We start from the raw sequence: 27,647 nt of genomic DNA, 5'->3' as shown, positions 1-27,647 counted from the left end.
TACAGTTAGCATACATACTTAAACACAGAGGTTCAAGCTATGAGGTGACCTGACAAAATGTCATTAAGATTTTATCATCTTTTAAATTCAAGCAACCTTCTTTTTCCTCAGAGCTACTGCTTCTTACTGAAACAAATGTTCATGCTTTGTAAATGCACTGTTTTTAAGCATGTTTGGTTATTTTTGGATTGGGGGGGTGCTCCTCAACACTGTTTTCTCACCATTTTCTGTTCTTTATTCTGAATGCATGTTAACCAGGCGAGGCGAAAGTCTCTGCTTTTCTGTCATGCTGCTCTGCTTTTTCTCACTGTGTCACTCGGTGTTTCTGTCATGGGGCTCTAAATGGTTTCAAATGTTTGAGAGGCTGTAGGTGCAGTACGACAAAAAAAAAATGTTTGGGTTTGCGTTCTTTCGGACACAAACTCCTCTTCACTTCACGTGGGATGCTAGACTTCTCATGCCTTTCTCATTACTGCACCCTCATGATTAATTAACTGCACCCTGTCTTTCTTTTTTTCTTAATATTTAGAAACCATTTGTGTTTTGCTCCAGGTTTCCTCACTGTGCACAAGTACAAAACAAGGGCTGACTCAACTCCAGTGCTCTTATAACAGAGGGCGGGGGGGCGAAGGTAGACAGACACAAGTAAAGTTAAGCTTAATGCAAACGTAAGTGTAAAATAAAAAAAAGATATAATTGAGCGACATGGCATTATTTTTGCAAGGTGTGAAAGTCCGAGTATTGTCAGAAGATGGACACACACACACACACATACATACTTGAATACTGGAGTTGAGTCCACCTTGGTTTCCTTTTCACTGCCTGTCACCAAATAGCACTTGCTGCAAGTCATTTCCATTGAGGCGTTTTTGTGATTTTAATGAAGTGTACATATAGTAACAGACAGAAATTGTGATTTTTGTATTGTAATTTGTATGTTTTTGGAGGTTAATCAGAGCCAAATTTGCTAGATTTACTTTAAAAGTTAAAGTAAAATGACTGTAGTCTTTTCTGCGATATACACACTGTGGAGATGTGATCGTGTTTGGGTGATATTGGGCTGCTTGAAGCGATAGTTGGACATTTTGGGAAATGTGCATATTCAATTTCTTACCGGATGCGACGACTGATACCACTCTCATGTCTGTACAGTAATATTGAAGCTACAGTCAGAAGCCGGTTTGCTTCGCCTAGACAGGAAGTTGGTAAACGGCTCAGCTATGAACAAAATTGTAGTACCTCTAAAGCTCACTCATTAGCATATTGCAAATAGTTTGTTTAATCTGCACATATTTTGTTACTTTTTCGATAGAGCTAGGCTAGCTGTTTCCCCCCACTTCAAGTCTTTATGCTAAGCTAAGCTAACCGACTGTTGGTTGTAGCTTTATATGTACCCTGCAGACACGAGAGTGGTATCAACCTTCTCATCTAACTCTCAACAAGAAACTCAACACACTTCTTTCCCAAAATGTCAAACTGTTGTCTTTAAATCAGATTAAGATTGGAAACCCGTTGGCATTTTAGCATCACATCTGTGCTTCTCTTTCTGTTTACATTAACACACTTTTTACTGGACTGACTTGACTTCTTTTGAAGGGATAAACTGGCTTTGTGGCCATTCCTCTAATTTTGTGATCGATGGCAGTTTTAATTTGCATGTCGCATAGTATTTACTTGATATCCCATGATGCATGCCAAAGCTGTAGCGCGCAGCGTTTGTGGAGTGACAGGCTTTGTATCTCTGCATCTCTAAAGCTTAAAATCATAATAACTGCTTGACATGTGGAGGTCAAATTGCTGCTGAAGAGCTGCCTCAAAGTCTTTATATTCCTTTACAAAAGAAAGGCACTGAGATGATCCATTTTTCTCTTAACTCACACTCATTATATGGCCTAAAGACTCACTGGTTTTCTGTTACTCTTGTAACACCTGTATTCCTGCACACCTGTCCTTTTTGATTTTCATCTCAAAGCACCTACTGTTTTTTTTTTGGTTTTTTTTTCCTCTGACTTCTCGGATGTTTTTTTCTTTACCCTTCACTTCTCTTTTTAACACTGTAACTGATTGTGAGCACTAGTGTCAATAAAAAAACAACCTTGTATGTTCGAAGAAAAGGGACTCCAGAATTTTCTGTAGAGGGAACCAGTGTCCAGCTCTACCCCTGCCTACTCCCCTCATACACCCACCCACATACCCTCCACCTGCTTGAATTGCCAACCCTTCCTTGTGTCTTGTGTTGTGGTAGCTAGACTGTAGAGCAGTGTTTTTTTTTTTGTTGTTTTGTGCGGTGTTCAGTGTGCACACACGATTCAACTCGTTCCTGTCTTTGTTTCGTGTTTTCTAGCTTCTGTTAGTTCGTTGTTTCACCTGTGTTTTTTGTCGTAGTAGTTTTTTTTTTTTTTAGTTGTTTTCTGTTTGGTGGTAAGTTCTTTTATAGCACCCGTCACAGATCTGCACTCAGTGGTTGCCATGGTTTTACCCATGATCCAGTTTGGTGTGTAACAGTGGACTCTTTGGAAACTTTGCACCTGGGCAAGTATACAGTAACAACTTAGTACCATGTAGTAAACCTCTGTAGAGACTCTAGCTCTAGTGAAAAGTAGCTTTAACCTTTTTATCCTTCTGTGCAGATGATAATAATTTCCCAAAAAGTTGCAGAATTTGATTTCAACGACAGTCAGACCAGACTCCTGTTAAAAAAACAGATGATTTTAGCCAAACTATCTCATAGCTATAGAACATCATATCTACAGTGCATTGTAAGGGAAATGGAAAGACTTGTGTTGTATTCATAGATTGTCATAATGCAATCCCAACAATTAATCAATTAGTCGATTATTAGTGAGTGACTAATAATGAGAGTAAGTGTTAGTTGACAGCTTTGTAATATGCATGATTGCATGTTTGATTTGCCTTTACAATGCACAGATATGGCCTTTATTAAAAGTCTTGTAAATAAGCTTGTATAATCCATAGCTCCTTGCTAACCGTGTACTTAACATTTATTGTTATTTTTTTCCATCTTTCTCTCCTTTTTTACTCTGATTTTCATCATATTTAAGATGAGGATCTAAATAGTTTATCAGAGTAGATGTAGCTTTGCTCAGAGTCGAGGGATTGTAGCATTTTTGTCAAGTGGCGACCTGCTGGAACACAACAGCTGCTCATTTTCAGTCCTGACTCATAGATTGATTGTGCAGGATTGTCCAACCATGAAATTCACTGCCATACTGGGTGGCTACATTTAGAGGAATATGTTCATATTTTTAGCCTCTAAAAGCTGAAAATACTCAAAATAACAGCAGGGTAAATCAAGTAACCTTTTCCTGAGGAAAGAAGGAAAATGTCGCTGTAAGAATTAAATGATAAGAAAGTGGCAGTGAGTTTCATGAAAGTAGTTTAACAGTTTTCATATTGTACATGAAGAATCTGCAATAACACCATCCCTTATCCTCCCCTGCCATCTTCTCTCTTATCTCACTCTGCGCTCTATTCCTGTCCCTATCTCCCTCCCCTTTCCATTTTCCAATTTTTTCCTTTCCTCCCCTAGGAAGTCCCGCTTCAGACGACTCTCCGCTGGGAAGTCCTCATGTGGTTGTTAACGGCAACGGCTCAGTAAATGGACAGGGGATGGGCAGCACAGGTGTCTTGGGTCCAGGTCAGAGTCCTGAGGGACGGCAGCTGTCGCCGCTCACCAGCCCGCTGCTCACTGAAGCCGGATACGTCCGCAATGATGAGGAGGAGGAGGCGAGGAGGAAGGTGGGCATTTAGAAAGGGGGGGGTGGTGGAGAATTTCATATTCAAAGTGTGATTCATTGGAGCTTCCTGCAGTGGCTTGTTCGACTACATTTACATCTACCTACACTGAATCGATAGCCAATAGCGTGCCTTCTAAGGTGATGTGTCAGAGCCGCTTCCTGTTAATCACGAACACCTCGCACGATTAAGAGAACCCATCATGCAGTGTGTCCAATGATAGAAAGGCTTTAGAAGATATGCTATAATACAATTCAATAGATGCTGCTATTTGCAATGTTATGCATAGAAATCTTAAATGAGTTAAAGATGGATATTGTAATTTTTCAAAGGGATATACAACTATTGATATCCTCTAAGATATTTGTATGTTAATCAAAAACATATTTATTTGTTTAACCGTTTATCCAAAAGAAAAACTGAAGAATTTCCATAAAAGTTCATTGTAAATTTCAATTTTAAATAAATGATACATGGATGGATAAACAGATTAAAGCTGTTTTCAATAGAAAACAAGAGCAATGTATAAATGCTTGGATTTGATGGATGGACAGTTGGATCGATCTCATCTTTCGCTTTGTGTCCAGAAGTTTCCCACAGACAAGGCCTACTTCATAGCCAAGGAGCTGTTGACCACAGAGCGGACCTACCTCAAAGACCTGCAGGTCATCACAGAGGTGAGGATTTTTCTAAACATCTCTGCGGCTTCTGTAGTTCCGATAAGGACAGGAGAAGCTGCTCTGGCTGAGAGACAGAGAGAGAGAGAGAGATACACGTAATGCCATCTGTGTTAAGACCAGGAGCTTGTCTGGCCAAGTGTAAACACATTCCCCTAAAGTGCACAGCCCTGCTCAGCACGCACACAGACAGCGAGCCAAGTTTGGTCTCTTTTAAAACCTTACTTCTGGAATAGTGAGTCAAAGCTGGTTATTTCAGAAGAAAGTGAAGAAAAGTTGGGCTTTTTTAAAAGTTCATATGTTGGGACAGTGAGTCAGGAGTTGGTTTGTGCAATGCAAGAGCAGTTTTTACAGCCTGAATAATGGGACTTTGAGCTGAGTTTGGTTTTTTTTTGAAAGCCAGAATATATCAGGACAAGGAGCTGAAGTCGGTCTTTATTTTTTTTTATTGTGAACCAAAATCACAAGCTGACGGTCTTTTCTGTCATGTGACATTAATATTGCATTGTGTTATTAGACCCGTTTGAACGCACAGTGCCAGTATTTTTATTCCCACCCTGAAAACTGGCTTTTATGTGCGTGTAGTTTGGACCACGACTCAAGACCGAGGCTCAACATCTGAAGATTTATGAGCATTTTTCAGGACGGATGACAGATGGAAATACAGCTCCGAAGCGCGCATATTAAAGTGTTTTTTAAAATGACATTCAGCCTTTTGTTTTTCACCAGAAAGCAACACATCTGGTAAAACTCACCTCCTTTTAAGCTGGCGAACTTTTTGGTTCCTGTTTGTTCTTCAACACTAACTTGACTTTTCGCTCCCAGCTCTTTAGTTTACAAGTAAAAACCTCTAAGATCAACACACTCTGCGTTCACAAAACACAATGTCTGGATCCTGAATCCTGGGATGAGAGTGCAGCTGAATGTGGGTGAGATTTTGTCTTTGCCCTTTATGGGACTCCACTCTCCTAACAAATGAGTAAAGACCACCAGAGGGGAAAACACAGGTTCAAGCACCTGCCTGCTGAACACCCCATACACCTTAATATTATGAAGCTGACCATAACTTCTGACCTCAGTGTGGAGGGGAAAATAATATCATATTCCTCCTCTCCTGTGTATTTTTCTCCCTCTCAGCTCTTTTTCCTTCTCAACAGTAGTTTCCACCCTCTTTGATGTGGGAGGGAGGCGTGCGCTGGTGCTTTTTTAAAACCTCTTAAATATTTTCTTTGGCTGGCACCGCTGAGGCCTGAACTCCCACACCCTTCCCTTCCCCCCTTCCCTCCCCCTCTTTTCTCCCTCTCCACTCTGTCACCCTTCCTCTCTCCCAGCGAGTCCCGCTGTGAAACAGCTGGACGACCTCCTGTCGGCACTAGCTGTCATGATTGTGTGGGATTTGCTCTGAAGGGGAATATAACAACCTTTGTGTTAGGGGTTGTAGTATACTTGCTCGGGGCCAGGAGGTGTGTGTGTGTGTGTGTGTGTGTGTGTGTGTGTGTGTGTGTGTGTGTGTGTGTGTGTGTGTGTGTGTGAGCTAGCTGATGGATTTCCTTGGTGCAAACAAATGTCTCTGTGCTCTCAAGTCAAATAACTCTTTCTGACCCACCAACCTTCACCTCAGGGGTCTGTTGTGATCATAGCAGCAGTGTGTGTGTGTGTGTGTGTGTGTGTGTTTGTGTGTGTGGTTCCCTTTTTAAACTACATTCACTTCATTCTTGTCCCAAAAATGATTTCTTAAACGCAGAAGAGTGTGTGTTGTTTAAAAGCATAATTAATTTGACTATACACCGGCCTGAACTAGTGATGCAAGCAGCAGTTACTTTCATTATAGACTATTCTGACAATTATTTTCTCAATTAATTGAATAATCATTTGGTCTCTAAATATCAGAAAAGGGTGCAAATGCCCATCACAGTTTCCTAAAGCTCCAAAACCCCAAAATGTATAATGAATTATCTCATGTATTATCTCATGAGACAAAGAAAAGCAAACTCCAAAATTAAAAAGCTGTGTAGTGAAGCAGTTATGAAGATGAGAGATGAGATAAATGTTGAGTTGAAAATTCAGGCACATCATATAACTAACTATCTTTATTTCTACCTGTGTGTGTGTGTGTGTGTGTGTGTGTGTGTGTGTGTGTGTGTGTGTGTGTGTGTGTGTCCGTCCATCACAGTCCTTCCAGAGTTTTGTGGGGAAAGACGAGGCGTTTCCCGACTCTGTGCAGGACCTGATCTCTGCCAACTACGATCCGGTTCACAAGTTCCACCAGGGATTCCTCAAGGAGGTGGAGCAGCGTCTGGCACAGTGGTCAGTGTCTGTTTACTCCCATTCAGAAAACTGATAAGTCTGTTACAATCATCAGAGACATTTTCACCTGTGGAATGGTACACAGCGCAGGTGTGTTTGAAATACACTTCCATAAAGTATACTTTCGTTTTACGCAAAAAGCCTCTTTTTTTTTTTTTTTTTTTTTTTTTTTTTTTTCAAAGGAAAAAACAGGAAAATAATTTCAAAAATAAAACAGTTCAATATGTCTCATTTCAAATGGAAAATATTACAGATATCTTACAAATGTTGGGGGAGGAAAACAAAAATGAGAGGCATTTTAAAACCAGATTAGTGTTGAGCAATTTGCTATTGTGCTTAAGCAAATGCAGGCTGAGACAAAAACAAAGAAAGTCGCTCCACTGTTGCATTTCTGTATCAGCTGCATTGTTTTCCATCAGCTGTTCTAATCTGAAGCGTCACGTTTCACAATAACATGAAACCAAACTTCGGGGTTAAAACAAGAAAAACTGAAGGGAAGGAAAACAAATTAAGGGTTAGAATGAATTCAACATTTTTTTGTTCTTTTTCTTGTTTTATTTATTTACTGTTAAGTCACATATCACCGTCACCATGTGCCACTTAAAGTCAGACCTGGGAAACGATGTGACACGGAAAGACTTGCACTCACCTCGAGGCTGATGTGACATCATTGCATGGGAACTAATGTGCACACGCAAACTGCATCTTTTCCACCAATGGGAATCTTGTCTATGTAATGACAGACAGAGAGGACACACACACACATACACACACATATAAACACAAACCATCCCTTTGGAGAGGGCCCAAGTACTTGCTGGTAAAATTGAATGGCATAATGGAAGATTTTTCCAGTCATGTGTGGGGAAACTTGACTGTGGCGTGACATCTAGTGGTAAATAAATGTTACTGCACATGAATAAATCTCAATTATTCTCTCTTGTGTGTCTCTTGCAGGGAGGGTCGCTCCAATGCCCACATCAAAGGAGACTACCAACGAATGGGTGATGTTTTACTGAAGAACATTCAGGGCTTGAGGGTAACTATATCTCCCTTGTGTTGTTTTTATTTTTATGTCCCCTCGTTGTGTGTGAAACTGTATCTTCTGTCTCTCTTTTGCATCCGCAGCAGTTGACAATTCATCTTCAGAAACATTCAGAGTGCCTGGTTGAACTGGAACGGGTCTGTAGGTAGGTTGCATGATGCAGAATATGAAACCGGTGGAAATGCTAGCATTATCAGTATTAGACCTTTGCTTTAAATGTTCAATTTAAAGAAATTGTTAAATTCCTGAAACACGAAAAGCTCCGCCTCTGTTCCTCAGGTCCAGTCGGAAGGTGGAGACTCTGTGTCGAGACTTTGAGCAGCAGAGGGTTTGCTACCTGCCCTTCAACATCTTCCTCCTGCGACCTCTCCATCGCCTGCTGCACTACAAGCTCATCCTGGAGCGGCTCTGCAAGCACTACCCGCCCACCCACGATGACTTCAGGGACAGTAGAGGTACGAGGGAAGGGTGTATTTGAGTGTATGTGTGGGTGAGGGAAGTGCCTTTTTTTCCCCCCTTCGCAAACTCTTTTCATCTTCCTCCCACCCCCTCTTCAGCGGCCCTGGCAGATATCTCGGAGATGGTGCTGCAGCTTCAAGGCACCATGATGAAGATGGAGAACTTCCAGAAGCTTCTGGAGCTGAAGAAAGATCTGACTGGCATCGACAACCTCGCTATCCGCGGGAGGGTTAGACTCTTTCTCGTTTTCATTGTTTTTAAATTATTAGTTTCCACGTTTGGTGAAAAAATCTCTTGTGCCAATTTCTAACTCCCTGGGGGAAAAAAAGGCAAATTTATGTGAGGCTTTTCCCCGAACATAAACATTGTATGTTTATGTTCGACTTGCAGGAGTTCATCAGGCTCGGCTGCCTCAGCAAGCTCTCGGGGAAGGGCCTTCAGCAGAGAATGTTCTTCCTGGTACGAGCTTACAGCTGCTTTTCTGAGTATATCTAATATCAATGATGGCAAAGAATATAACCCACACTTTTTTCTGGCCTTGCTTTCCTTCCTTCCTTCCTTCCCTTCCTTTGTCTTCCCCCTCAGTTCAGTGATTCCTTGGTGTACACCAGTCGAGGGATGACCCCGTCCAACCAGTTTAAAGTTCATGGCCAGCTTCCCCTCTATGGCATGACGGTACGCTGGTTTTTCTTCTGTTGTTGTTAGAAGTGGTTATGGATTTTGTTTACGTGGATGTACTGTTAATCTTTCAACCAGATTTGGGATTTTTGTGTCGTGCCCCCCCACCCCAAAAAAAAAACCACTCCCTGAAAAATGTCTCAAGTGGGATGTGTTTTGACGATGCTGTGTGTGTTTGTGCAGATCAGAGAAAGTGAGGAGGAGTGGGGAGTCCCTCATTCCTTCACCTTGTTCGGACAGCGCCAGTCTGTGGTGGTGGCAGCCAGGTATCCATAAACACACACATAAGCACATATATACAGCACGACTAAATCACAATCGACATGTTTTGTTATGTAATAATGCCAATGAAAAAAATACCACAAAAAGAAAGTGTAATGTTTAAAATCATCATAAAGGATTAAAGATAAGAAAATGAGTGGAAACATGACCGGAACAAAGAAACCAAATAAAGCAAATTTCTCACAACAAATACTCAATCATTCATTATGAATAAACACAATGTGCCTCTAAGAATAACAGTTTTAAAGATTAATGGAGGTCAGACTCATTAAAAATGGATCTCCTCACCACAGGACCTCTGCCACAGTTTGTTTGTCCTCTAATTAATGTGACCTAGTTTCCATTCAGTGGCTCATTCACTGATTCACTGATGGAAAAGTTTTAATATAGAGATAATGTTGACTTTATTATGACTTGTTTTTCTCGGTTACCGTCCTTCTCTCACTTCATGTGCTTAATTTGAAAACAAAACAAAAAAAAAAAAACGATTTTACTAAAAATTCTCTTTCTCACTTTCTCTGTCTCCTTCTCTGTCTGTGTCCAGCTGTGCGTCAGAGATGGAGCGGTGGGTGGAGGACATCAGGATGGCGATTGACCTGGCAGAACAGAGCAGCAGCCCGAGCGCCGACCTGCTCCCCGCCGGCGTCTCTGACAACAGTAAGTCTGCCCTCAGTGCATGTGTGGGTGGGTGTAAAAAAAAAAAAAAAAAAACATTTAGATCTTTCCAGTATTTTCAACCATCAAACACAAACTGTTATCTGCTCCACTAAACTGCAAACTATTTCTTGCCCAAACATCAATTCATCATCATCATCGCAGGACTGTCTGCAACCCTGTGAGAACCAAAAAAATCCCAGCTGGTTGAGTCATCGACATAATCCTTACTGGAAATGTTTCCACGTGTGATTTGTCGCCAGCTTTGAGGATGAAGCTAATATTACCTCCCACCACTAAGGTCTTTCTTTAAGGGGAATGGACCAACCTTTACCTATAGACACAACTGTCCAATTCCCACAATTCTCCTCTTCTTCTTTCCCTTTAACAGACAGCATCTTTCAGCACCTCGTGAATAATCTCACCGAAATGTTCCAGGTGGTCTTTCATCATACTTTTAATGTCACCTGATATATGTAGGTCCATCGCCCAGCTGCCGCCCCGTATTCCTCATCATCTTTTTCCTCATTCTTTATCTTAAATGCCTGTCGCGCCGTTCAATGAGGCCTCCGCCTGGTGACCTTTGGTTTGACGTCTCTATTGTCCCTCTGCTAAATCACCCGCTATGAACATTTTTAAATCGAACCAGTTGAAGAGTGTCGGCTTACAAGTGACAACAAAAGGGTAATTTTTCACCTTTGATCGCTCGGCCCAGCTCTTTGTTCTGTCGCTTCTTCAACTGTGAAATATCTCAACAGGTGTTCCTGTGTATTTGGATTTAATCACATCTAAATGATTTTTTTACACACATCCTTAAACTACTGTGAGCTAAATCGTATCATTTTATGCTTCTGCCCGGTGGATTTGTGAGGCTAAAAGGTGAGACAAAGTAGTGACAATGCTCCATTATAGCTAGAGTACATCTAATAAAAGTCAGATTGTTGTCACAGATCTCCATCAGAGTCTTAAAAATGGGTCGATGTCTATGAATAGTGCCGTATAACCAAAAAAAAAAAAAGCCAAAGCCCGAAATCCAAACCAGGCCTCGTTTGCTGCAAAGAAGACTGGAAATGTTCACCTCCAGCTGGAGACAGTTAAAACACAGAACATTAGCCAGTCATGTGTAACAAAACAATCCTCAAGATGTTGCAGAGCTTGTTCTTCAGCCTTAAGTTCCAAAGAAATCCGTCAGTCAACAACCGGTTCTTCATCGGGAACGGTTGTGTCTGTAATAGTTTGTCAGCTGTCTTTAATGCAGTACTTTACATCAGCACTTTGGCATTAAGTTCCTGAAGGGGAGGGGGGTTGGTATTAGTGTCACCTTTTTTGCCTCTATATTTAGAGCACAGAAATTTAAATGAACATGTCTATGATATTTCATGTAACATTTTTATGTGCAAATGTCCAATTAAAGTTCAAAAGATGAGCAGGAACAACAGGAACCCGTAAAGTGTTTATATTACAACAACATTTTCAACCCCACCCGCGGAGCGCACAGTTCCTTCTGCTAACCGGCGTGTCTGACCTGCCCGTTGTTCCCCAGAGCTGCTGGAGGACAGCGGAGCGGAGCAGGAGTCGGAGGAGGAGCTCTGCGGCTCGCGCTCGTCTCTGGAGCGCCAGGGTCAACGTGGCAACACCACCGTGCACGTCTGCTGGCATCGCAACACCAGCGTGTCCATGGTGGACTTCAGTGTTGCTGTGGAGGTACCGCTCTCCGTGCGCTTTGTGTCTCTTAATCGTCCTCTCTCTCTCCACACATCACACTCCTGTTTTCCCTCTCTAGCTGTGGAGACCAGTCGTCTGTTGTTGTCCAGTGTGTGTTGTCTGCCCTCGTCTTCTTCTCCACAGACAAAGGACCATTTACCCATTGTCCTTTGTCTTACTTTTCTTCGCATGTCTGTGTCTTCTACCCCTCCATTTTCATCCATCTATTCCACCCTGTGTCTTCCTCTCCCTTCCATCTATTTTCAACCCCCACCGTCCATCCACTCTGGCTTTGCTAGAGGACAGTAGTCCAGCCAGTGAGTTGAAGAGGCCCCTCGGCAGACGTCAGGGGCCAGTGTCCCCATCTGTGGTTTGCTGGTTCAGGACACACAGCCTGTCCTTTAGTGACGCCCGCTGGAGTAGAGAGGTACTGCAGCAGCCACATCTGCTCAGAATGAAACGGTCCCTGTCAGCAAATTCACCAGAAATTTCTCTAGTAATGGAACATAGAAGTCGCCCCAATTTCACTGGGCAAAAGCTTTGATAACAAAAGGACTGGATTGTTGAATCCCCACTGTTCCCCTCCTGCCAAACGAAATGAAAAGAAGTGAATACAGCCCCTGCAGCAAACAGACATTTAAAAAAAAATCATTGTTAATGCACTGTTACTTTTATTTTCAGAAAATGAAAAATTAGGGGGAAAAAAAACATAATTGTGGCATGTGCAACAGTTTGGGCACCCTGCTAAGTCACTCCTGAATAACTGCAAATGAATTAGAGCTGTTATCTTTTTACCCCTGCTTTAACACTATAATAAACTCAGTGACATTGTGTTACTTTACTGAGCCATGTGTGTCTTTTATTACATTGGCTTTCCTCCTCTGCTCTTCTGCGTTTCCAGAACCAGCTGTCAGGTAACCTGCTGAGGAAGTTTAAGAACAGTAACGGCTGGCAGAAACTCTGGGTGGTCTTCACCAACTTCAGCCTCTTCTTCTACAAATCGCATCAGGTAAGATACACAGGAATGTATTGAACATGACAGGGGAATTATGTGGTGGCAGGACTGCTTCACGGAAAAGCTTTTGCTGCCTTCTGTTTGTCCGCCCTGCAGGATGACTACCCTCTGGCGAGCCTTCCTCTGCTGGGCTACTCCGTCACCGTCCCAGCCGAGTCGGAGAACATCCACAAAGATTACGTTTTCAAGCTCCACTTTAAATCCCACGTCTACTACTTCAGATCAGAGAGCGAGTACACCTTTGAAAGGTGCGGTATTTTGGGTTTTCACTGACGGGGGGGGGGTTTCTTTCCTCTGCGACGCCGTTCACACCGCATCAAATCTATATTTCGTTTTGTCCTCGGGAAGAAGAGTAATGTGGGAGGTTGGAATATGTATGGAAAAAAACACATTGTTGATTTTATATTAACAACTATCTTTGTTTTGTGTGTGTCATTTTTTCTCGTCTCCAGGTGGATGGAGGTGATCCGCAGCGCCACCTGCTCCACCAGCCACTCCCTGCCAAGCACAAGGAAAGACCTTTACTGATGAATCTGCACCTTCAGCTCTCCTCCTCCTCCTCCTCCTCCTCCTCCTCCTCCTCCTCCTCGCTGACTTTCACCTGGGTGAAGATCTGGACTTCAGACGGCACAAACACCAGAAAAGACTCCTTGTTGAAGACACAGAATCATGTTGCACGCAGCCGGCGCTCAGATCCGACACTAATTGATACCTCTGAATAGCTGAATCACATACTCTTTACGCACACACACACACACACACACATCACTCAGAGGTGCTTCCACTTCACCTCCTCTATCCACCCTCTTATTACACATTTTCTGCACCACTAGTGTCTGATTAGAGGCTGTGATGGAAGTCGTCCATGATGTATTAAATAATGTCATTTTACTTCTTTCTATGCCAGACATTTCCTGACCAACTGTTTATGCTTGTGCCATTGAGTGATGTTCACATGCCCACAAACACACACACACACACACACACGGATTTAATATTCACACCAACAACATCCCTGTTTACAGTAAGGAGGATTTTATATTTATCATAAATCTCATTCAAATACAAACATCTGGGACGCTGAAGCATACGTGTGTGCATCATTTAGTGTTACTTTTCAGTTTCCTTGGTGATTTAAAATATTTTAAATATTCCTGTCAAACCACACATTGTGATAGAGTTTTTAAAAATGTATATAAATAAGCTTGAATAAGACACAAACCAGGATTTAATAGTGTATGTGGAGATCTGTGTGCATGTGAACACACTCATGGTGAGTATTTTTTTTTGTTCGTATGACAATCTATGTATAATTTGAGTTAAATGTGATGCCGGTTCGGACACGATTAGAAAACATCCATGTTTTCCTTTTTGTAAGGCGACTATTTGTACAGTACTTTGATACACTGTGAAATGTTCTTCTCTCATTATTATTTTTTTTTCTTCTTGTTTTCCTGCAAGTTTTGTCTTTAAAAAGGACAAACGGCTTCCAAACTGCTTCCAACGCCAACAGAGATTTCACTGGTTCACTGCCAAAAAAAAACCTTGTCTTCTGTATTCCTCCAGAATTTCTGGATTTTACTATTTTAAATAAAGATGAGAAAAGATTGTGTTCATAAGAAAAAGATGAGACAACCTAGAAACTGGTATCTTTTTTTTTTTTATTTTTTGATCTGCTTTTCACAGTTACGCAGCCCCTCGTGGGATTAGAACAAGATAACATAAAGGAAAACTGTGAAAAACAAAGCAGAATGTAATCATGGGTACAAAAGGTCAAGCTCTGGGACAAAGGACATATTCAAGTAACCAAACGCAGCTTTTGTGTGGTTACTCCAGTGTTTCATAATGCCTTCTTTGAATGTTTTTATCATTGTAATTTAGAGAAGCACATTCAAGTCATGTCACCTTCTGACTTAACACATTTACACACACACACAAGCGTTCCAAATGCTGTCTGAAAGGAAGTCGATGAGGGGTGACTGATAAGTGGATGGCCTCAGGTAGAAGGAGATGAGTTACACAGCTTGTTACATGCACGTACAGTTCAACATGTTAATCACTACTGTGGTATTTCTGTCTCAGGTAATTGGAAATTGCAAGTAAATGATGCATGCCCTTTGAAATGTATTTACAGTGCAACGTTTCACAAAGTGTAAAGCCTTTTTAGTAACCTCAAATGAGTCAATTCAATTAGAGACCTGCAAGGAAATTACATTATGAGACCAACATAATGTGTTGAAATATTACACAGATGATACATGAGCAAGCGGGTCCGTTTAGACTGTAGTTCCTTTTAAACAAAGAAAATTGATGCGCGTCTGCTCAACAGAACTGGCACTAAATAAGAAAGTGTATATTGTAGGAATTACATTATAATAAAAGCTCTCTAATTAGATTTTTATATTTCATAGTTGATCTATAATAATTAAAATAAAGACAATTTTAATTAGCTAATGCACTGAGATAAAAAGGAGGCAAAAAGAAAATGCACCAGAAAGCTCCATCAATCTCGTGCTTCTCTGGTCACGTACTTGAGCCCGTGATCTCCATATGCGTCGTAGCTCTCATAGCTGGGCAGTGCGGGCCAGTCTGGCTGGTACGATGTGGTGCTGTACACGAAGGCCTCCGTGATGCTTCCCCGTGACGCCGTCTCCTCTCCCTCTGTCTGCCCCAGCCACTGCTTCACCTCCAGACTGATCAGAGTCCGCTGATACATGGTGGGGACACACTCAAAGTCGTCCAGGAATTTCAGCATCGCGTCGTCCACTTTGTAGATCTCTCCATTGACTCGGTGTCCCTGGCCGGGGATGTTGAGGAGGAAAGGGACATTGTGCTTGCCGGCAATCACTAGTGGGTATTTCTCAGTGGTGCAAGCCGAGGCGATGAACTCAGCCTTCCCATTGGTGCTGTTAAACATGCGGAAGTAGTTTGGCTGCCCTTTCTTCAGGGTGCCATAGACAAACACACGACTCATTTGGAAGCAGGAGGGCAGACACACCTGTAAAATAAAGCAAAGAAAGAGGAAGTGTTTGGGAGTCGACACTTTAAGTTCACACATTTTCACTCATTTATAGGAATGTAGAGATAATATATTTTCCTTCCCATCTATCAGTTTCTGCTGGCTCCGGTCAGGTTGTTTAAGATGCAGAAGTGTTTCTGCTCTGACTGAAGCTGTTTGGACTTTGTGACTGCAAAGTAAATCAGCTCAATAATTAATTCGCTGTGAGAGATGATCACTGAAAGATAGTGCCGCGGTAACATCATTAAAGCTGGGAAAGTCATTCAACAGCACAGTATGTTATGGATTAGAAACACAGTCTGCACAATAAACACACAGACTAATGCACAGAGGTGGAAGACGTGCTCAGACTTAAGTAAAAGTAGCAACAGCACAATGCAGAAAATACTCTAGAATGCCCCATTTCAGAATAACGTGTATCATATTATTGGATTATAATTATTCATGCATTAATATGTAGATCACTTTAATGTTGCAGCCGTAAAGGTGGGGCTTATTTTAATTACTTTGTATACTGCTGGGTGACGTTGGCAATTAATGAAAAATGATACATTATGATTTATTTTTTAATTATACTTTGTGTTATGAGGGGAGAGTGGTTGGACTGGTTGTAACATTTTTGACATTTCTGTCTGTATCTTGGAGCTCTTTCAAGCCAGTGTGTTGAAAATGGAACTAAAACTAGTTACATGTGTCTGCTATTAATTGGTGTAGGTGCAATCTCTGCAACACAAACAGAAAATGCACGGTTTAGTCTCAAACACATGGAGTGAAATGTTACAATTCACCCCCTTTACCTCAATTTTTAGTTTTTTCCTTCTAAACTTCGCTGTGTCTGCCACAGGGTGCTATTCCTCACCGGTAGAATGAGGACTACGTTGAGCATGAATTGGGTGAATCAGCTGATTCGTAACTTGTTCCTGATTGGAGAAATTGGGAGTGTTACAACTAACCTCCCCTAATCTGAATCTGCAGAATTACTAGTACTTGAAGGTGCCAGGTGAATGTAGTGCAGTGGAAAGTCAAAGACAATAAGTGCCTCAAACAATGCAGCAGTTGAGCACTTAGTTATATAACAGTTATATACACAGAAATAGACAAAATAATAGAAACATATGTCAATCTGTCATATTCACTCCAATAATCTCACGAACAGCATTTGTCGAGTACGAAATGGACAGTTGCAGTCCTCGCTGGTTTACAGCTAAAACCACAGGAGGGCTGTTAGCAGTGAAAACACGTCACCGTCTGTGCTTCACCTTAAAACGACACCGGAGAAGCGCAGTCTTACCAGGGCCGTGATGAAGTTGATGAATCGCAGTCTCATCGGGGCAGAATGACTCTGACTGTTTGAGGAAGAGCTACCCCGGGCAAGAAAAGGAAAATTAACGCATGCGCAGTACAAATTTAGATAAGCTATTGCAAAACAAAAGATGGCGCTAAAGCGATGAGGAAAAGCCAAGAGAAGGTAACCCATGGATGCATTATACGGATGGATGCAAAACATGTTATGTTATGTTATGTTATGTCATGTCATGTCATGTCATGTCATGTCATGTCATGTCATGTCATGTCATGTTATGTTATGTTATGTTATGTTATGTGTTTGTTAATGTCAATTTTAAAGATAAAGTACTGTGTGAAACAATAATACTAACAAAAACAAAATCACTCATTAAAATTTTTTAGAAAAACAGTTGGAATTAAAATACAGCTCACACATATCAAACGTTGGAAGTGTTCACCAGACCAATAAGAAAAGAAAGAAATCATATGTATTCCCAATAATGAACTGATGGATCATTATTATATACTGCAAAAACTATTTCTACTACTAATTAGTTACACATGGTCTTTGTAAAGAGGGCTGTAAAGTAAAGGGAAGAAAACAAACTGCTTTTCAATTATTAATAATCCATAATAAACAGGAGATTTGAGTACTGGCTCCATTAAAACTCACTTAACAAAACAGAAATATTACAAGACCATGCAACAATAATAATGTGGCAGCAGAGGAAAACATTAAAAAGAATCATGCTAAAAGCTTTGAAGTTCATTTTTGAGCTTAGCACCTCTTTAATACTCAGATAAAATTGGAGCCAAAAGGACAGCGGCCTCATTACTGTCCATTCAGTCAGTTTCAGTGCCCACACTGGATCCCAGTAAACACATAAAGATTATTACTGTAGCATAATGAGAGCAGCAGATAGATCTCATAAAAATTAAGTAGAAGCCGTCTCAGGGGGCAATAATGTTTCCACAGATAGACTCTGTTAAAGACACACATTCTTCATCCTGCCTCACTCTGCAGACTGCAGACTCACCTGTGAGTGCTTGCTGAGATGAACTGGGACAATAACTCAGCCCAGGAACTAAAGTGCATCCATCTTTACCTTAACAGACATTTGACATTTAGTTTAACTGCAAAACAGCCTTTGACTTTGGTGGGAAAAAGGAGAATCACTGATTCTGGTGAAGCAATAAATAAAGATTTGTCTTTTAAAAAAATACACTGCCTCCAAGGCCATGGTGCCTCTACTCTCTTGTCTCCTGCTTTCAGTTCCTGTCAGCTCACTTTAGTGATGATATGAAACAACTGGTATAGTCAGGATTATGTCAAACCCAATGAAGGAAAGTGGATAAAAATAAGATTTCAAGGATAACGATAAACGCTAAAATAATACAAGGACAGTATGAAAATCTGGCATCTTCACTCTTCACTCAGTTTTTTTTTTAAACATTTGCATTTGCAAGAGATCAAGACAGAAAGGCTGGAAACTATTGATTCAATCTTAACAGTGCATTGTATTTTATAAGTTTATCATATTTCTTTAAATTTTAAACCTCAATATGAAAAGTAACTCAAAAGTGTACAGCAGCTGTGTAAATGTAGCCAGCATCCATGGTCAATCTGAGCGACGCTGCTTTGTTGATTACGCACGGTGACGTAAGAACGTCCGCAGCCTAGCAGCAGAAAAGACGACGTAAACAAAGCAGAGAGCTACAAGTCAGCTAACGCCAAGTAGCTAATGTTCGTGAGTAAAATACCAAATGGAGCTGTATTAGGGTAATTTGATAAAATCTGTTTTATTGTATTGGTGAGCACAACCTCCAGACTCACTCATGTGCCGAGATTGAAACTAAACAAGTTAACAAGAGACCGTTATCGCTAGCTACTTTAGCTTTAGCTAACCTTGGGTAACGGGACACAGATTTTGTGATTCTGGAAATCGATGTTATCTAAAATAACTTTTATTGATAACACGGTGGTTACAGCCACTTGGTTCATCGCTGTGTAGGCCGGCCGTTTTAAAAAGCTGCCAACGTTGAAACTATCATGAGTTAGCTCGCTATGTAGCCGATTTAGGTTAAGAGTCGATCAGCTGGCCGGATCGTGGTGTCACGCGCTGGACTCGGACTGCGATGTTTAGCCTGATGGCGAATTGTTGCAACTGGCTAAAACGTTGGCGAGAGCCCGCAAGGTGAGTTCTGTGATAGTATGAAGCCTAAACCTTTTATTCTCCTGGACAAAGCAAACACAGCTGAAAGCAGTTTGTTTCATTAAGGTTGCGATGGAGACTGACATGATGTTTTCACTTTCTGTCCTCTCGTTCAAATCAGTTCATTATAATCCATTCTGACATTTTAACACAACATAAATAATCTACATCCACAGAAATATCACACAGCTCTTAGTCAGTCTGTTGATTTTTTTTAACATCTTAAAATCAACTTTTATTTTGATATTTAGATCAGAGCAATCATCCATGCTTTATTTTCAGATGTGATTAATTAAGCAATAAAGGTGACATGATTAAATTTACTCCTTATATTTTAGCTACAATCGTAGCCAATTAAGAGCATTAGAAGCTCACCACAAACATGCAACTTGCTGTGATGATTATTTTGTTTTGTTTAAAATATTGTGTGTGTTAAACAGTATAATGATATAATGTTAAATAGTAATCTTAAGTGAAGGATGTGCTAGATGATAGATTACAGGGACCTACTTTACTTAACCCATTTACAGATATTATTGGGGCTGAAATGATAACTTGATTAATCAATAAGTCAGTTGAAAGAAAAATGATCAGTAATTATTTGATAAATGAAATTCATGCAAAAAAAGACAAACATTCTCAGGTTCTATCTTCACTTATGTGAGAATTACCTGATTTTGTTTAATGTCATTTAGATGAAATATCTTGGGCTGTTGGTTGAACAAAACAACACATTTAAAGATGTCTTCTTGAGTAATGGGGAATTGCAGTTGACATATTTTCCTATTACATGACATTTTATAGACCAAATACTGAATTCATAAATTGAGAAAACAATCTGCAGTTTAATCAATAATGAGTATCATTTAGCAAGTAAGTTAGTTAATATATTAGTTGCAGATATTTTCATTTTGTTGCAGTCATTTGTCTCGTTCTGTTCTTTTAATGAACATCCTGTAAGCCTGCAAGCATTAGTCACAGTATTTTTTTTTTTAGCTGAGAGCTCCCTGGTGACTGGTTACAGAGCATGTAGAACACTGAGTGTGAAGCAGCAGGACCAGCAAAATGTAATTGACAGTACTTAACCCACGTGGTACCTGTGAGGGAACTGATCCTTTGGACTTAGTCAGAAATCCTCCCCTAATCCTACATCCAGGTCTGTTCAGTGGGTCTATTCCTTGTGGCCTGTTGCTGTGAGGAGTTTGTTGCAGCGAGGGCAGAGGGTTATGGGTTAGCGGACAGTGTCCAGACAGTGTCTCACCTTTTCTGGAGGTTTACATCAAGAGCTTGCCCCGATGAAGGCCAGCTGGCTCCAGATGACGGTTAGATGGATTGTGCGGTTGATGTCTTTTCGACGCAAGTTTCAAAGTTAAGTATGCAGCCAGGAGACAAAGGCGGGAGTGTTTATGTGTACACCATAGCTTTTTCTTAGGTCCAAGCAGTTTTCTGTTTTTCCGTCAGTGTTAGCTCAGAAGATTTTTATTTGTTTGTTATGTTGTGTTTTGGTCCTTTTCCTTCATGACAAAATTTAATGCCAGGAACCATAATGTAAACCTAAAGCTTTGTATGATCGCTTTTATTATTCCAGTATAAGCATCTACTGAAGGGTTTTTAAAGGTACAAGATTTCTTGCTTTCTTTTCCCTTTGAAGGATCCATTGAAAAGTGGTTCCAGATTCTCTGAGAGCAATTATTTGTTGCACATGAAATGATTTCTTAGTAGGGGCTAAATAGAGCCAGACTGATCATGTCTCTGTTACAGTGCAAATCATGCATTCCTTTCAGAAAGGTTTGTCACACTTGCATATTAAAATTCCCACTATGATACTTGGACTATTGGACTTGCTGCACAGGTGTGTGCTGTATACCTGCAGAGATGACTGAGTGTGCATCTGTTTCTTTGTTTGCCGTTTCTTCCGGGAATGGCTTTTATGTGTTGTTTATTGAAACATGTCTACAGTGAGGTAGTGGAGTGGGAGAACAGAACAAAGAAAAGCAATTCCACAATCAGTCATATATCAGCACTAAGAATGCATTTTAAACTTGATATTGATATTAGGCCAGTATGATTGTACCTCTTAGTTTAATTTGTGTTTGCTGAGCACGTGAATGTTGCTGACTCAGTTAGTCGACTCTGCATATCTCTGATTGTGTTGGTCATTCAGATTATTAATTGGCTTACCTGTGCCCCCTAATGCGTCACGAGAGCTAATGCCAGGTTGCGTCTTTAGCTCAGATACATCAGATGCCCCACTTCCAACCTGGACTCCTGGGCGTGACTGATGTAGCAGTGATGTTTGTGTACATAAGTATTCATCCCCCCCCCCCCCCCCCTTTCTTATCTTACAGGAAAGTGACTCTGGTGATGGTCGGACTGGATAATGCAGGGAAGACAGCCACAGTGCGAGGAATCCAAGGAGGTTAGGGCCTTTGAGTTATGAATGTGTTCAGTTCAGTGCCGCAGTTTAAAAAAAAAAATGTCTTTGTAAATAATAGAAAAGTTGAATTTTTAGAGCGTGTTCTCCATCTTGTTTACTCTGAATAAACTGCCTCACTTGCTCTTCTGTGTAGCGTTTGTTATCATGTATATTTTACATCCAATCTGACTGCTTGCACTTATGCCTCTCTGCTTCTGCAGTTTACCACTGCTAATACAATTTTTGGTTTTGGAAGCATACAAACTTTTGTGTTGTGCAAGAACGTCTGCGTTAAAGGCACTGACTCCATTTCCCTTTACTATCTATCTTTCGTCCCTCAGACAATCCCCTTGATGTGGCTCCAACTGTAGGTTTTTCCAAGGTTGACCTAAAGCAGGGCAAGTTCGAGGTGACCATCTTCGACCTCGGTGGCGGGAAGAGAATCCGGGGCATCTGGAAGAACTACTACTCCGAGTCACACGGCGTGGTGTTTGTGGTGGACTCCAGCGATGTCCAGCGGATCCAGGAGACGCGGGAGACCATGGCAGAGGTCCTTCAGCACCCACGCATCGCCGGCAAACCTGTGCTAGTGTGAGTGCGCTATCGCCCAAGGAAATGATACTTCGACACAGACTTAAAAAATTATGAAATTATATATTGAAAATGTGCGGAAAAGTGTAAAGGCATTAAAAAAAACAGACTAACTTGACACAGAGGGTGAGGTGTAGAGCCTCGAGATAGTTCAGCCTGGTCACAGGTGAGACAGTGCTCATTTTTTCTATTTATTTAACACTCAATAATATCTCTTTATTCCTCTCTGCTTCCAGACTGGCGAACAAACAGGACCAGGAGGGAGCGCTGGCTGAGGCGGACATCATTGAGAACCTGTCGCTAGAGAAGCTTGTGAACGAGAACAAGTGTCTGTGTCAGATCGTAAGTGTTTGTGCACCTGCTGTGGTGGCAGTTGAGTGACATTAAGGGCATCCGGTGAAGCTGCAGTTTTACCCATATATAGACAAAGAGCAAGGCCTTTTGTGGACAGTTTATTTTCCATGTGGAAGCGTCTAATCTCTAAATATATTTTCCTACCCCAGGAGCCTTGCTCTGCAGTGCTGGGTTATGGCAAAAAGGTCGACAAGTCCATTAAGAAGGGCCTGAACTGGCTACTCAACAACATTGCCAAAGACTATGAGGCCATTACTGAGCGTGTGCAGAAGGACACAGCCGAGCAGCGCGCTCAGGAGGAGCAGGACAAGAAGGAGCGGGCGGAGAGAGTGCGGCGGATACGAGAAGAGAGGTGAGGAAAACACTAGGAACATAGAAAATAATCAACATTGTTAGAATGAAGAAAACTGTCCTAATAACAACTACTATGAACTAAACAAAATGGCATTAGTGCAGTGGAATATAGAAGTCAAAGACAGATAAGAAATGTAAAGGAGGGAGAAGATGGTCAGAGTGGAATAATAAATGAAGCGAGGGAGAAGTGGAAAATGTCAAAATGCCAAGCTTAGCAGTGTTTGCAGTCTCCCCTGTCTGCTCAAATATATTTCCTCTGGTTTTCTTGTACTAAAGTAATAATAAAAGAGACATTAAATACTGCATTTATTCCTAAAGAGCAAACTCCATCTCAATAGTAGAAATACCAATTTGTTGAAATGCACACCGTAATGAAGTCTGGCCTCAGATCAATTTGTGTAAATGTAACAGTCACCCAGGAGGTGTGTGTCATAATGCTGAAAGGTTAACACCTGGCTCTGTCCGCAGAGAACGACAGGAGCGGGAAGAGGCAGAACGAGAAGGCAGGCCGATCCAGGAAGAGGAGCCCGATGATGAAAACATACCCAGCCCCTTCCAGCCAATCAGCAGTGTAATCTCTGAGGTGTGTAACTACTGTAAACACACCACAGGATGGTGTATTGACGCGTCTGGGATTGTTTAAGACTTCTAGTTGGTGGTGATGTTGCAGTGTATTTCAGCAGAGCTCAGGAAACGATAGCTTTGGCTTTCATGTTCCTTTCAGAATGAGGATAAAGAGAAGGAGAGGAAGAGGCAGAGAGAGCAGCAGGAGGGCAGGACTAACAGCCCGAAGGCTGATGCTGATCAAGAGGACGAGGAGTGCGAGGAGGACAACGACGAGGAACCCGACGACTCAAGACAGACGCCGGAAAATGCCAGTTCAGGTGAGCGATACATCTTTAAAACCACCACACCTCAGAATTTCTTAAGTGAAAAATAAAACTAATTTTAGCTGACAAATATATTCCAGGTTGATTGGAAAAACATCCCTTGAATTCACTCAGCTGGCCAACAGTTCAACAGGTTCATAAAACGTGCACGAAAAGTTACTTAAAACAGAAAAATAAATAAATTATCTGTGTAGATGTGAGGGCAGAGAGTATCTCTGAAGAGGCTTTGCTCACAGCGTGTGGTTCAGCTTTGCACCATATGGAAAAGGAAGTCTGCGCCTGTTGATAAACAGAAAGCAAGATATTGAATCTGTTTTCACTTTGAAAGCAAATGATCAAACAAACATCCAGAGACTCAAAACAATTACTTCCTATTTCAAAAATAGGAAGAGATATCCCGTAAAGTCAAGCAAGTGTCTGGAATCACTGATTTCAGACCACTGAATATCTGGGAGATAATTACACATTGAGATGATTACCTGATTAATTAAAAGGATAAAAAGATAAAACTTGCAAGTGGAGTGATGAAGGGACGGCGCAGGGAGAAGCATTTTTGTTTTGGCGTATATTGAGAAGTGTCTCTGCACATTCAGCCGCAACAGGCGAGCAAAGCAAGAAGAAGACGAGGAAGCTGCACCTGAAGAGGAAGCACCGTGTGGACCCGCTGAGGACAGAGGACGGGCCGGCAGAGAGCCCCACCCCTCCACCTCCTCCAGGTGAGTCTGTGCTGCCCTTCAAAGTACTTTCAGAGCTACACCTACAGTACGAACCAGTCCGAAGCTTTTATTGTGAAGCAGCTGTAGGAAATGCAATGTATTCGTCACCCAGTCAAGAGAACCTTTTTTAGTGGTACCAGTCTTCAATAGAAATGGTTTTGCACAAGACAAGACAGTGAGCTGAAGACATCAGTAGAACATTTTGACAACTGATGATGTCATTTTAGCACAGAGATTAAGTGATGAAAGGAATAATGGTGACAAGTCGTGTGTTTTTGCTGTTCAATCCTTACTTGTGATACTTCTTTGATAAAATGAAGCGGGTGTTTTACGTAGCAAGTTGCCAGCGTCTCTGTCTGGACATAGATTCCATTCTGCTTCTGGTATGAAGAGGGAACCTGAGCATCGTTTCTGAATTTCTTTTCCATCCTGATGGTTTGTTTTTGTTGTTGTTGTTGTTGTTGTTGTTTTTTAGTGGGATGGGCGACACCCAAAGTTTCTAGGCTGCCAAAACTAGAGCCACTGGGGGACTCGAAACACTCTGGTAAAGCTGCCTGTGAAGTCTGGTCATGCTTCATCCCTCACTTTTAACCACTGTTTTAATTTCATGCATTACTTCCTTTTGTTATATCACCTAATCGGCCATTTATTTTCTCACTAACCTGCTCTTTGTGTGGATTTGTGTATTCACTAACTGTTGTGGCAGTGAATCAGTGTCTCCTCTGTGCACAGTGCTCCGAGCATAATTTGGATCCACTTATAGTTCAAGCACAGGTGTCAGTGTTTTTTCTTTTTGTAGCATTTTTATGAAATATAAAAGCGCTATGTCGTGTTTTTTTCTGAGAAGGAATCGGTGTGTTTCACAGCAGTGGCGGTAAATTTCTCAGTGTGCTGTTGCAGAGGGAACACTGAACTCTGTCGGCCTTTTTTAAGATGTGTGTTGACTGTTAATTAGTATCTCAGACCCACATCGCTGTCCTCTTCTTCTCCTGCATCTCACCAGGCATGTGTTTGAATATGTGTGGATCCTTCATGGTGGCAGACATCTTAATCAACTCAAAGGCTTGTCTGTGTATTCATCCACATTTTTCCTCCAGTCTGCTCTTCCCATCTACCTCTGTGCAGCAACTGTGTCTCATTTTTGTTTATATTGTTATAATGGGGAGTGTTTTTATTTCAGGATTCAGTGGATGTAACTTTCTAACATTCAAAACTTTTTTTTCCATCCCCTCTACAGAATTTTTCAGGAAGCCTCTCCCGCCTGTAGCGAACAGGCTGCGGCCTAACGGCGATGCTCACGACGTCATTTTTTAACCACTTGTAGTGATCGAGGTTGACTCCCGACCAATCACAGCTCTCCCCTTTTTTGCTTTCTGTCTCAAGCGAGCGGTGTGTAGACAGCCGCCACAAACACACACACACACACAGAGAAAGAGAGAGAGAGAGAGAGAAGACGACTCGGGACGCAGGGGGGCCAGTGAGCCAGGGGAAGTGCGACGGACACGAAACGCAGGAGCATCGTGGGAAATGAGGTCCTGCTCGGAAGCTGCAGTTCGGTTTTACAAACGGACACGATTCAGCGTGAAGCGCTGAACTCGACTGAACTGATTTTGTCAGGTTGTGTCTTCGCTCGACAAAAGCACGTTCAGTGCTGAAGTATTTCGCTACTGTAGACTGAAACTTTTATTTTTATTTTTATTTTTTGTTAATATCAGTGTTAAACAGTTTGGACTCCGTTTGTCTGACTGAAATGCTTTTAATTGACAAAGACTGTAAATATATTAATTATAACCATATACATGTTTATGTCTGTTACTGAATATCGGATTCATATACACACTGTCGTTAAAAATGACCATATTTTATTCATTTATTTTTACATCTTCGGTTTTGCAGTGACATTGAAGATACATATGATATTGTGGATGTACCTGAATATGTGTAAAAAGGACGAGTGGCTTTTTTTCTTTTTTTTTTTTATAGCTGAGGGCTTCAAATTTGATCATTTCAAGATCAAAAAAATTTCCTTTTTTTTTTTTTTTTTTTTTACAAAAGTGCCGTGAAATGAGGATGAATCACAGCGTGGTGGCTGACACGGGTGAGTTGTGGATGTAATTAGCGACACAACGCTGAACTGTACATGGAAAAGTGTTACACTACATTGTGATCGTTAACTGGTCACATTGATTAATGAATGTCATCATGCTTCACTTAATTACTGTAAAGTTTTTATGGTCAAGAAAAGAGAAATCTGTAATAGGCAACATTTTTTGTCTCTTGCCAGCAGCATCATTAAGGATCTTTTTATTTATTGTCAAAAATGTAAACATATGAAAATATATATGTCTTTATATGTCTACAGGGCTACAGACTTTTTATGCATTCTGCTGTTCACACTGTGTACCTGTTTTTAAAGTGGTATTTCCCTTGAGGCAGGAAGCAGCCTCACACTTGCTGCCTCTCAGGTGGCCCTGAGGTGTGAGCCAGCGTTGTTGTTGTTCCAGCTTTTCAGACTCTGCCTTCTGCACCCATCCTCACTTTGAAAACAGCTGAAAATAGATACAATTACATCTCAAAAAAGCACAAATATAAATCTGGAATAAAAAAAATGTAAAAAACCCCATAGTTGGAACACTCCATTGCCCCAGTTAAGTTTATGTTGGAACAGTTTGCAGTGGGACGATGGGGGAGGAGAAAGTATCACTACACCGACACCTGGAACAGCCAATATTGGGTCAGAACACATGAGAATATGTGTAGCAAAAGTAAGAAGAGGAAATACCACTTTAAAAGCACAATATTGAATTTCAAAGCTACAGTACAACACTCACTCTCTTGTTAATGAGCTAGATGTTTGAAAAAAAATATTTTTTCTACCCAGTTTGAATTTTATAACAGCACAATTAAAGATGTTTTAAATATATTCGTGACTGATTTTTTGACAGTATTGTTACATTACGAACAGCTGGAAGTGTAGAGGGTTTTGTTATGAAGTGTTTTCTGTCGTATTTTTGGCTCAACATGAACCCAGCCCTCGCTTAGCATACACCTGTGTCCGTCACTGCTAATGTTTATTTAGTATTCCTGGTAACTAAGATTATAAGACCGTCTGCTTTATACACTTATATATTGTTATAATATTATATATTCGGTTTAGCCTTTGTTAGAGTTAAATGTTGGTGAGTGATCTTTGATTTCCACTACTATGGCACCGCGTTGGGATGTTTACA

The 27,647-nt window shown here is 41.1% G+C and overlaps 3 protein-coding genes across 7 annotated transcripts in view; 2 read left to right on the top strand and 1 right to left on the bottom strand.

Moving 5' to 3' along the window:
• The window catches only part of LOC111236755 (FERM, RhoGEF and pleckstrin domain-containing protein 1-like), a 50,585-nt gene extending 36,380 nt beyond the window's left edge, over positions 1-14,205 (top strand). For 3 of the 4 annotated variants that reach the window (XM_022765614.1, XM_022765612.1, XM_022765613.1), the window contains exons 14-28: positions 3,551-3,759; positions 4,344-4,433; positions 6,607-6,740; positions 7,698-7,779; positions 7,869-7,930; positions 8,065-8,240; positions 8,343-8,473; positions 8,635-8,703; positions 8,830-8,919; positions 9,106-9,188; positions 9,749-9,861; positions 11,402-11,562; positions 12,464-12,571; positions 12,674-12,825; positions 13,030-14,205. In XM_022765614.1, the coding sequence (XP_022621335.1) occupies positions 3,551-3,759; positions 4,344-4,433; positions 6,607-6,740; positions 7,698-7,779; positions 7,869-7,930; positions 8,065-8,240; positions 8,343-8,473; positions 8,635-8,703; positions 8,830-8,919; positions 9,106-9,188; positions 9,749-9,861; positions 11,402-11,562; positions 12,464-12,571; positions 12,674-12,825; positions 13,030-13,105 (1,736 nt within the window). In that variant the 3' untranslated portion in view covers positions 13,106-14,205. The remainder of the gene's footprint in view (positions 1-3,550; positions 3,760-4,343; positions 4,434-6,606; positions 6,741-7,697; positions 7,780-7,868; positions 7,931-8,064; positions 8,241-8,342; positions 8,474-8,634; positions 8,704-8,829; positions 8,920-9,105; positions 9,189-9,748; positions 9,862-11,401; positions 11,563-12,463; positions 12,572-12,673; positions 12,826-13,029) is intronic. The other variant, XM_022765615.1, reaches the window with a different exon arrangement.
• A 32-nt stretch (positions 14,206-14,237) lies between these two features.
• On the bottom strand, positions 14,238-16,980 carry ggact (gamma-glutamylamine cyclotransferase). Its single transcript, XM_022765611.1, has 2 exons — positions 16,888-16,980; positions 14,238-15,575 (listed from the first exon to the last, which is right to left on the bottom strand). Exons 1-2 carry the CDS (start codon positions 16,921-16,923, stop codon positions 15,081-15,083), a joined length of 531 nt encoding a protein of 176 aa, XP_022621332.1. The 5' UTR covers positions 16,924-16,980; the 3' UTR covers positions 14,238-15,080.
• A 1,587-nt stretch (positions 16,981-18,567) lies between these two features.
• arl13b (ADP ribosylation factor like GTPase 13B) lies at positions 18,568-27,309 on the top strand. 2 transcript variants are annotated; one of them, XM_022765587.1, is made up of 10 exons: positions 18,568-19,078; positions 21,445-21,515; positions 21,854-22,103; positions 22,340-22,445; positions 22,607-22,809; positions 23,280-23,394; positions 23,536-23,695; positions 24,295-24,417; positions 24,893-24,961; positions 25,801-27,309. In XM_022765587.1, the coding sequence occupies exons 1-10, from the start codon at positions 19,020-19,022 to the stop codon at positions 25,812-25,814; spliced, it is 1,170 nt and encodes a 389-aa protein (XP_022621308.1). In that variant the 5' UTR covers positions 18,568-19,019; the 3' UTR covers positions 25,815-27,309. The 2 variants fall into 2 exon arrangements, with proteins under 2 accessions (XP_022621308.1, XP_022621307.1); XM_022765586.1 differs by having other exon boundaries at positions 25,655-27,309.
• Positions 27,310-27,647: the final 338 nt, after the last annotated feature.

Source organism: Seriola dumerili, unplaced genomic scaffold (genome assembly GCF_002260705.1).
Source record: "Seriola dumerili isolate Sdu_G_001 unplaced genomic scaffold, Sdu_1.0 BDQW01000716.1, whole genome shotgun sequence".
NCBI classification, from domain to species: Eukaryota; Metazoa; Chordata; class Actinopteri; order Carangiformes; family Carangidae; genus Seriola; species Seriola dumerili.
The sequence above is the reverse complement of the archived record's forward strand: the minus strand, read 5'-3'. Positions and strand labels throughout refer to the sequence as shown.